At 68.1% G+C, this 10323-nt stretch overlaps 1 protein-coding gene across 1 annotated transcript; it reads right to left on the bottom strand.

Moving 5' to 3' along the window:
• Positions 1-821: 821 nt before the first annotated feature.
• On the bottom strand, positions 822-9921 carry IGF2 (insulin like growth factor 2). Its single transcript, XM_047101170.1, has 4 exons — positions 9760-9921; positions 4741-4903; positions 2751-2902; positions 822-2464 (listed from the first exon to the last, which is right to left on the bottom strand). Exons 1-4 carry the CDS (start codon positions 9919-9921, stop codon positions 2225-2227), a joined length of 717 nt encoding a protein of 238 aa, XP_046957126.1. The 3' UTR covers positions 822-2224.
• Positions 9922-10323: the final 402 nt, after the last annotated feature.

The following is a 10323-nucleotide window of genomic DNA, read 5'->3' as shown; positions in this document are numbered from 1 at the left end:
AGGTGTCACCGAGGGGTGGGGGGAGGGCTCCCCAAGTGCAAGGAAGGCGGCCACCTGCTCCAGCCTGATGGAGCCCCTCGACTCACACACCTGCAACCCCTTCCCCCCCAGCCGGCCTGAGCCAGCCAGGGGCCCCCTCTTCCTGGTGGCCTCCGAGCACCTTCCTGACACCGAGGAGACACCTCCCCGCCCCTCCTCCACCCCTCAGGACCTCAGGGGACCAGCCACCGTCCCCGGAGGCCAGGCCGGGCAGCGGCCCGCTCCCTTCCCCTCCGGCTTCTCCGTGGGGCGCAGTGGCCAGCGCCCCACGGAGGCCCACTCTCTCCACTCAACCCAAGCGACAGGGACAGATTAAAACAAAAACCGAATCGGGGCGCTAAATGGCGGGGAGCAGGACGTGCGGCTCAGCCGCAGAGGTGGTGGTGGTGGCTTCGTGCGTCGTTGCTTGGTCACTGCCCCCCTGTTACGTGGGACGGGGAGTAAGATTAATTTGGTGTGTGAGCGCGTAAAAAGCTAAGGAGGGGTCAAAAAAAAAAAAAAAAAGGAAAAAAGCCCCAGGAGAAACCAATTAAAGGGGGGTACAGATCAATTGGCGACAATTTGGGCTCCTAATTCAATCCGTAATTCTGCAAATCTCCTTGTCACTCCTGACTCCGCTACTCCAAACCCCGCAGGACCACCTCCTGCTCCAGAGCGTCCCCCCACCCAGCCCCCACTGCCCCCCACCCGCCCCTCCAACCGCCAGACTTCCCACACTCCCCACCATCCTTGCCGGCCTCCCGGGAGCCCCCATTTCTGAGAGGCCCCCAGAGGACCCGCAAAGATGGTCCCTAGGTGTGCTGGGGGGTCCCCAGGTCTTTCTCACCGGAGCACACCGAGGGGGTCAGGCTACTTTGTAAGGCACGTCTCGTTCAGCTACAGCCACCTCCAGTGCCACCAAACCCGTTCCTTGCGCCACACGGTGGGAGGGGGCATGGATGCCGGTGGGGCCCGGGGGCTTCGGGGCTCACACCACGGGGGTCGTGGGCAAAGGCACCTCCGTCATCTCAGACAGAGGGGTCGCCCACCTAGGCCTGGGACACACCCTCTCCCACCCGAGAAGTGCATCCCAGGGGTCCAGAGGGGAGAGCAGCCCATGAAAACCTCATCACCAAACGGCTTAGAGAAGGGGCCGAGGCAGAACGTGGTCCGACCTGCACCGTGCTGGGTTCACTCGTCTGTGTGCGTGTGAGGGTGTGCGTGCGTGAGGGGCTGTGTGTGCATGAGAGTGTGTGTGTATGTGTGCATGTACATGAGAGTGTGTGAGGGCTGTGCACGTGTGAGAGTGTGTGTGTGTGCATGTAGGGGGGTGTCTGCAGGGATGCCTGTTTTTTAGAGCGGGGATTGAGATGCGAGAATTTGGGGTGTGTGGGTTTGGGGAGGATTCACTTTAGGGTGTATAGGGGTTTGGGCCAATTAAAGCTTATTTTCACAAATTTTGGTTTTCATGTTCTGTTCTCCCCTCCTTCGGTCTTCCTGGGAACCCCCAACCAGCTCCACGGTGATTTTCGGGGATGGAAAACAGAGCGACGGGGCTGTGCTGTCGTAGGATGGCCAATTCTCCCTGTGGAGGGCCGGAGCTGGCTGTAGAGCAAGGACGTGCCTGCCTGCAGATGTGGGGTCCCTTCCTCTCTCCTGGTCGGTCAGGGGCCCGAGCCGCGGCCAATCTGACTCGAGGTCCCTGGGGAAGAGAGGGAAGGGGGGTGCCTGATTCTTTCATGATGCCAATCATTTTTAAGTCAATTTGGTTTTAGCATTTTTTTAGCCGATTGATACTTTTAGGTTTTTTGTTTTTTTTTTTTAAGCCAAATTACTGTTCTGGTGTTTCTAAAAAGCCAATTAGTTTTAAGGGGACTGATGTGCATGTGTGTGTGTGTCATTCAGGGGTTCATAGTTTAGTATTTTGTCGTGCGATTTGGGGATGATTTGGGGGGATACTTAACGCCAATTGAGTTTGTATAGTTTTAGAGGTGTTACTACCATTCCCCTCGGCCGGATGGAGAAGGCCAAGGAGAGAAGAGCCTGACATGGGGAGGTCGGGGCACGGGGGCTGGGGGTGGGGGAGCCCGCGGAGGGAAAATGGTACCGGGAGATGTCGGAGGCGGGACCCGATGGAACACGGCCCCCGGTCAGGAGGAGGGCACCAGGTGGACGGTGCCATTCTGCAGAATTACGACAGTTTGGCTCACTTCCGATTGGCGGACGCCTCCGGAGAGGCGCCCCCGTGGGCGGCGGGGTCGTGGGTGGGCAGGGCGATCAGGGGACGGTGACGCTTGGCCTCTCTGAACGCCTCGAGCTCCTTGGCGAGCATGCGACCCCGGCGGGCGCGCAGGAGGGCAGGCAGGCCCCTGCGCAGGCGCTGGGCCGATTGCTTCCAGCTGTCATATTGGAAGAACTTGCCCACGGGGTATCTGGGGAAGTTGTCCTGGGAGTGGGGGGGAGGGGAGGACCAGTCAAGGGGGCCCCCGCTCCCTGGCTCCTGCCCCCAGCCGCCCTGCCCTCCTCCGTGGACCCCTCAGCGGCCTCACACGGGGAGGGGGCTCGCCTGCCCACGGGGAACGGCTGGACGGCCGGCTCCGGGCCGGGGTCCTTGGAGTGGGGGACCCGCGAGCCCAGGAGCTGGCTGAGCCCCGGTCCCCCCAGAGGGAGGGCAGGAGAGCAGGGTCCCCACCACTACCCGACCCCCCCAGCAGCAGCGGCCCCGTGCCTACCGGAAGCACGGTCGGAGGGGTCGACACGTCCCTCTCGGACTTGGCGGGGGCGGCGCAGTAGGTCTCCAGAAGGGCCAGGTCACAGCTGCGGAAGCAACACTCTTCCACGATGCCACGGCTGCTGCGGCGGTTCACGCGGCTCGCCGGCCTGCCTGGAAGTCCCACAGGGAGAACGAGAGCCGCCCTTGAGCACCGAGTGCACCGCAGCCGGGCAAGGGGGCGCCGGCCCCGGGGAGGCAGGGCGCCAGCCCCCTGGCCTCGCGGTGCCTCCCTCCTCGCACGGACGGTGGGCACGGCCTCCAGGGTCCACTGCCCAGGGAGGTGGGGAAAGTGCGCAGGCGTGAGCCCGTCAGGGGCCCAGCAGCCCCCCCCACGATGCGGGGCGCAGGGTCCCGTCCTGAAGGCCACGCTGGGACGCAAGTGTCCTCCCTGAACAGAGCAGGACCCTGGGTGGCCCGTAGCCCTCGAGACGCCGAGGCAGGCATGGGAGAAGAAGGGGAAGACGGGAGGGGAGGAGTGAGGACCTGCATGAAACCACGCCCCCCTTTCCTCCCGTCGTCCCCGCCCCTCCGCTGCTTGGGCTCCAAGGTCAGCTGCAAGGAAAAGTCCGGGCCCTCGCCTTGGAGGGGGAGGTGGAGGGGGGGGAGGACGGGCGCCAGTGGGGAGGAGGTCCCACTGGGAGGGGGCTCGGCCCAGCCCTCCTTGCAGGGGCCTCACTCCCTGGGCACCAGACCCTACGCAGTGCCACTTCCTGTCCCCGAAACGAGGCAGGTGCCAGGGCGGGGTGGGGGGGCACAGGCAAGGCCAGGGTGGACTGGGCTTCCAAAGCGTGGAGAAGCAGGAGTGCTTTTCAAAGAGAAGCCTGGAGAGACCAAGGCTGGCGTCTGTGCGGCCCGTTTCACCGCTGGGTAAGTAGAGGCTGCAGGGGGGGCTGCCGCTAGGGAGCAGCAGGGCCAGGTGTGACCACCAGGGTCCTCACCATCTTACCTCCCCCGCCCCCACCCGCGTCTGGGCTCCTGTTGGGAACAGAGGTGGCTGAGCCCACAGCAGGGAGCTCGCGCTCCCCACCTTCAGGGTCAGCCTGGGTCTGCTCTGCAGTCCCTCCCCCATCCAGATAAATGCTCCCCTGAGGCCCAGCTTTCTGGGAGGGGAGGGCAATGGCCCACGCCCCCTGAGGAAGAGGTCACCTCCAACTGGGGGCCCCACCCAGGGCCCCGGGCAAGGAAAAGCAGCGCTCTAGGGGAAAACCCAGCCCCAGGATGGACATGGAAAGAGAGAAGCCCAAGAAACAGCCAAAGCCCACGCTGAGGCCCACCCCTCAGGCGGATGCCCCACCCCGCCCCCCAATGTCTTGTAGGCAGGGCCTCATCTCCTCTCCTGCAAGCCTGGGGTGGGGGGAGCTCGGCACCCTCCCCCCCAGCCCATGGGGCATGCAACACACGCTTTGGTTTTTAGGGGTCTCCGATCCGTGCTACCAAACGCTAAATCAGGTAATCCACAAATACCTGCCCACCATCTACATGGCAGACGCACCCCCCCCCCCCCGCCCAGATGTGTGGGAAACTTTTGCGCCCACAGCCCGCCCAAGAGCAGGTCGGGAAGAAGCAGTGAGGGAAAGCCCGCCTCCCTGCCAGGACGGGGGTCTGCCTCCAGCCCACCCTGCACCCCACCCGCACCTGCTACGGCCTGGCCCCCACCTAGATCCCACCCTGCCTGGGAGGAGAGCATTCTACTTTTCATCGTGTCACAGGAAGGTCAGGGGTGTGGGCACCACCCATGCTCACTGCAGGTGCCCAATAAACGCGGACTCCAGGGTCCCAACTGTGCTCATGGAGTCTCAGTAGCTTCCCTGTGCCTGGCCACCCACGCCAGGTATCCCAGGAGGTGTCCATGGGCGTCTGGGAGACGGGAGGGAGGACTCCAGCATTTATAGAGCACCTGCTGGGTGCGCCCCCCCCACCCCCGCCCCAACGCGCACTGGGCTACTTACTGAAGTAAAAGCCGCGGTCCCCACAGACAAACTGGAGGGTGTCCACCAGCTCCCCGCCGCACAGGGTCTCACTGGGGCGGTAAGCAGCAAAGCAGCACGAGGCCAAGGCCAAGAAGGTGAGCAACACCAGCATCGACTTCCCCATTGGGACCCCCATCGGCATCTAGGGGCGGAGAGAGGAGGCCATGAGCCAAGTCCAGGGCCGGAGGCCACTCCCGCCGCCCCGCCAGGCCGGGGCCTCTGGGAGACACCAGCCCAGCCACCTCCTGATTCCAAGTTCGGTTACGGCTTTAGATCGCCATGTCCTAAACGTGGCCGCTCTAATGACAGAAAGAACGCGTGCTCGCCTGCCCAGGCGGGGTGCGCAGTCGCCCCAGGTTTGAGCGGATGTGTGTGAAGCACGTCTTTGATGGGCACCAAGTTTCACACGAGGGGATGATCGCCCCCCGCCGTCACCACCGCAGGGGCTCAGCCACACCCCAGAGCCCCAGGGGACAGGGCTGGACACTGAACCTGGCCTCTGTCCTATGAAGTCATGGGGGGGGCGGGACCAGCGCAGGGCAGTGGCCACTCCGCGGGCCTCCCCGCATCAGCCAAGATGGCAGACGGCCCCACCCCACCGCAGAGCTGTGTGCATCCCAGAGGACCGGGCCCCCCCCCCCAGCAGCAGGGGTCCTGCTGTGCCAATCCCACCCCTTCCCCCTCCCCCACAGCCTCTTCCACCCTCCCAGCCCCCCCCCCCCCCCACCACCCCGGGGACCGAGCAAAGCTCAGGTCGAGGATCCAGTGGTTACTATGCAGTGCCAGCCACACTTCCGGGGGCCTCATTCTCCTGAATCGCCCAGTCCCCCACTCCAGCCTGCCCTGGGCACCCCAAAACACACAAAAAGGCCCCAGGCCTCCTCTCCGGGCCTGGCATCACACCCACCCTCCAGGGCCAGGCACCTCAAGGTCCCTGTGGGTTCATCAGACCCTCTCCCCACTGAGGTACCGAACCCCACCCAGGGAGGTGGAGAGAACAAGTCAGGCCAGCTGGAGGCTGGACACCAGGTCCTTGGGGCCCAGTCCCGACCGAGAAGCACGTCTCGGGACACACCCCCTGCACGGGCTGTGTGGCTGCAAGGCCCCGGGGCCAGGGTTAACCAGGCCCCTTAAGGCTTGGGAGGGCTTGGGAGGGGGCCTCAGGTTCTCTTTTAGACCCAGCAAGCTGCCCCTGCCCCCTCCAGAAACCACAGGCAGGTAGCCCCTGAAAGCCCTCCACAGGCCCAGGTACAAGCCCCTTCTGGGCGACAGTCACGGCCCAGTGCCTCCGAGCCCACTGGCACCCTGAGGCTACCCAAGCCGGGGGCTGGGCAGCCTGCCCGGATGTGCCCCTCCCAGGCTCCACACCCGGTGGGCCCGGGACGGGGCGGGGGGTGGGGGGGGCCACCACGCAGTGTGCCCCTTCCCAGCCTGGAGCGAGGCCGCTGCACGCTAGGCCCAGGGAATTTCTGGTGCCATAAATCGTGCAGGAGAGGAGGCAACCGAGAAGGGAGCACAGTCCCGCTTCAACTCGGCTAAAGAGCAGAGGCCAGCTCCACAGGGGGGCGTGAAGTGCGCCCCCCCCACCTCCTCCCGCCTTGGACCGGGCCCCAGCCAGTCTCCCAAGCTGCCCCCCGCCGCTGCCCCCTTCCAAATTCTAAGAACAATCTAATCTGGCCAGCTAGTGACTGGGCGCCTTCCGAGCGAGCCACAGCTGCACCCTCTGCAAGCCAGCCACTCCAGTGAGGGGTCCCAGCCGGCACCGGCGGAGAGCAGAGGCCCGGGTGAGAGGCGTGCCCTCTGGGCCAGGTGAGCCAGCGGTGGCGGGGAGGAGGGAGGCCAGGGGCGAGGAGGGCAGAGGCGGAGAGGAGGGGCTGAGGGGCTGAGGCCCGAGGCCCCCCGTCAGCGGGGGCGGGCAGGGCAGGGCGGGGCGGGCCGGAGCGAGAGGGCAGCGGGGGTCCTCGCTCAACAGCCCCGGTTACCTGCAGCTGGACAGGAGGCTCGCTGGGGCTGGAGGAGGAGGAGGAGGAGGAGGCTGGAAGGACTGCCTCACAGGAGAAGCTAATGTCCAGTTTGCAGGCTGGTCAGTGCTTTGGCTTTTATGTCTGAGCCGGCTCCTCCCAGCCCCGGCTCCACCCTACCCCCCACCCCTCTCCCTGCTGACCACTCCCCCCGCCCCCTTTGCTCCCGCCCCCTCCCTCTTCCCAGCCAGTCCCTTCTCTCCCGCACCCCCAACAACTTGCTCCGGACCATCCCTCAGCAAAGTACCCCGGGGTGGGGGTGGGGGTGGGGGGGCTCCTCCTGCACCCCCAGCCCCTCTAGGCGCCAGGCAGTGGGGGGAAGGGGAGGCAGGGGGGCTGCTCTACACCCCCTTGCATGGAAAGTTCCATCTACCCCACTGGGCAGGGGCAGCTACCCTCTCCAGGCTGTACACTCCTGCCCTTCGGAGCCTCCCACCGGCCCCTCTCCCCAGATTCCCTGGTGGAAACGTTGGGGACAGGGACAGGGAGGGGGCTGTGTGTGTGTGGGGGGGGGTGCACCCGCGCGTGGGGAGGAGGGGGTCAACTGCAAATGTGGCGCCGGGTGTGAGCCTTTTGCCAACTCGCCCCCTGTTCCATCCTGGCCCCGCCCACCCCGTTTTCCTCCTTCAGTCTTGCTGGCACGGCGTCAACATACCAGGGTGGGTTTCTGAGGCTCGCGCCCCTCCTCGTTACCCGGCACCCTGGGGGACACGGCCCGCCCCCGCACGGCACAAATCGCAGGCTTTCAGCAACACCCCGCTGCACCCACGAGCCGACCAGGAAGTCGCCTCTGCAGACAGCTCGCACCTCCCCGGGCACTTCCCGAAGCCCCCAGCCAGCCCCCCCCCCACCCCACCCCCGCCCCTCCTCCGCGGCGCTGGGGAGAGCGCGGGCTTCGCCACGGGGAGCCGGACCCGCGGCCTCCTCCCCTCCCCCCCACCCCCGCCCGGGGCCCGCCGGGGCCCCCCGTCCCCGCCCGGCCGGCCCGCACGCCGCTTACCTGGAAGCCGGCACAGCTGCGGCCCACCTCCCTGCTGCGTATCGCAAACCGAGCAGCGGGCGCTGGCCCTCCTGCCGGACACTCCTGTGCCAGCGCCGCTCTGGCCGAGTCGCGGGGGCCGAATGTGCGACGGGGCAGAACGGGGGGATGGCTTTTTTTGGGGGGGGGACTCGTCTGATCGTCTGGGGAGGGCGGGCTGTCCGCGGGCTGGGGCGGGCCAGATGTTGTACTTTTAGGGGGGGAAAGGGTATCGGGAAATGAGGTCAGCTGTTGTATCAAGGATAGAGGGGGGCAGAGATAGAGAGAGACACAGAGAGAACGTGAAAGGGGGGGGGCCGAAGAGAGGGCGAGAGAGGGAGAGAGGACAGCGAGAGGCGGGCAGGCTCGCAGCGGGGGAGAACAGCGCGGAGAGAAACAGAAAGCGTATAATTAATCCGCTTCGGGACGGCGAGGCGAGAGGGCGGGCGTGGAGGGGGAGGGAGTCGGAGGCAAGGAGCCGGGGGGGACGGGAGGGAGCGAAGGGCAGGCTGCGGGAGAGCGGAGAGCGGGCGCCGGGGCCAGAGGCCGGAGAGGGGGCCGGGGAGCACAACAGAGAAGCCGGGGCAGGGCGCGACGTCGAGGGCCGGGGAAGGTGCGGAGGGGGGCGGAGCGGAAGGGCGCCCGGGCCGCGGGCGCCCAGCTCGGATTGGGCCGACGGAGCCCTCGGCCGTCGCGAGCCCGGGCCCGGGGGTGGGGTGGCGGTGGCGGTGGCTGCGCCGAGCCGCTCGGGACGCGGCGAGGAGGGGGGAGCGGCCGGCCGCGCGCCGGGGAGGGCTGGGGGACAGCGCGGGGGGGGTGACAACGCCGGCGGCCTGCGAGCCGGACTGCCTGCGGGGGGGACCGCCTCCTCGGGCGAAGCGGGGGCGGGCGTTGAGGTAGATGGAAGAGGAGGCGGCGGGAATCCGCAGGCCCGGCGGAGCGCGGCCCCGCCGACGGCGCCCGAGGCGGGAGTCAGCAGCGTGTCGGCGGGCGGCGAAGACGCGGGGCCGCCGGCCGGGTGGAGGCGCTGGCGGGCCGAGCGCGGGCGGGCGTGGGCCAGGAGGCGGGGGCGGCCGGAAGGGGGGGGCCGGGGGCCGGCCTGGCCTCACGCAGCTCCGCCGGAGAGCAGGCGAACTGCGGGCGCCAACGCCCGGCTCTTATAGCCGCACCACCCCGCGGCGCGGCGCCCGCTCGGGCCCCGCTGGCCCCGCGCCCGCGCCAATGGGCGCCCGAGGGGCGCTGGCCCCGCCCCCCGGACCGCCCCCGCAAGTCGAGCTGGGGGTGGGGTGGGGTGGGGTGGGGGGGGGTGGTGGGTGGGCCGCGGGCTGGGGGCCCCCGGCCCGGGGGCGACGGTGGGGGGGGGTGCTGTGGGGTGCTCGGGGCCGGATTGGGCTGGGGGCGGGGAGCGGCAGAATGCGAAAGAAATCCCGAGTCCCGAGTCTCCCGTTCTGAAGTGTGTGTCGGTGGGGAGGGGGGGAGGGGGGGAAGGGGGGAGGGGCGGGGGGGAGGGGGGACGCTCGGGTTCCCGGGATCTCTAGATTCCTAGGGGTCTCTAGGTTCGCGCACGCGGGGGGCGCGAAGCGAGAGGGGTGGGCGGTGTCCCGAGCCCTAGCGGCGGCCGGGGGCTACGCGGCGGGCGCGCGCGGTCCAGAGTGAGGAGGACGCAGGTGGTTTGGCGGCGCCCGGTCGGGGGGTCCCCGAGTCCCGCGGGGAGCTGCAGGGGAGGGAGGAAGCCCGGGGCTTGGGCCTGGCGCGCGGCCGCCACCTGCCCGAGCAGGCGCGGCTCCTGGAGTCGCGGCAGCCAGAACCTGAGCGCCCCCCGGTGCCGCGCGGGAGCCGGGGTGCAGCTGCGGCGGCCGCCAGGTGCGGTTCCCGGGGAGCGCCGGCCGATGGGGCCGACCGAGGCCGCGCCTGGCCGGGGACGGAAGAGCAGGGCGGGAAGCGGCGCTCCAACCCTACCTGCATGACCGAGCTCACCGGGGTTCGTCTAAGCAGCTCGCCTTTGGGGCCCACCCAAAATATCCGGAGAATGGTTCCCCCGTCCTCAGTGCGTTGGACTTGCGTAGACTCGGGTTCGGCCCCGGGGGCCACCACGATAATTTGGGGGTCTGGGGAAACCATCTCCTGGAGAGTTTGGACGACGTAAGAAGTCGTGATTTTTACCAAGTCAAAACCACGCACAAGCCCCGGCGTCCCGCCCGCCCCTCGGCGCCCCCGGCCACCCGCGCCTCTCCGAGGGGAAGGGGCCGCCGCCGGCGGAAGCCCGCGCCGGCTCGCCCCCTCGCTCCGCCATCAATCACTTCGCCCGCGCTCCGCGCGCGCCTCCCCGAGTCCCCTGCCTGGCGGACTTGGAGGCGCCGCGCCGCCAGAGCGGGGTGCGCCTCTCCACGGCGTCCCTGAGACCCAGCGCCAGGCCCTCCCCAACTGGGGGCCGCCACGGCCCCTTCCCCCCCCCCCCCACGGTCGTGAGCTTTGCGAAAAGCAAACGAAAGCGGCGCGGGTTTCGGGGCGCGCGGCCCCAGC

The sequence above is a fragment of the Lynx rufus genome, unplaced genomic scaffold, assembly GCF_022079265.1.
Source record: "Lynx rufus isolate CCGP_SWC_20201006 ecotype Redwood Valley unplaced genomic scaffold, mLynRuf1.p SCAF_58, whole genome shotgun sequence".
Lineage (NCBI taxonomy): Eukaryota > Metazoa > Chordata > Mammalia > Carnivora > Felidae > Lynx > Lynx rufus.
This window is presented reverse-complemented; position numbering and strand designations above follow the sequence as displayed.

Bases quoted from the DNA above. Each gene is read 5' to 3' on its own strand.
- IGF2 (XM_047101170.1), bottom strand. From the start codon at position 9,921: ATGGTTTCCCCAGACCCCCAAATTATCGTGGTGGCCCCCGGGGCCGAA. The intron at 2,903-4,740 runs GTAAGTAGCCCA...TGGGACTTCCAG, and splicing joins GGACCGCGGCTTTTACTTCA to GCAGGCCGGCGAGCCGCGTG. The intron at 2,465-2,750 runs GTAGGCACGGGG...CCCCACTCCCAG, and splicing joins CCCCTCCGACCGTGCTTCCG to GACAACTTCCCCAGATACCC.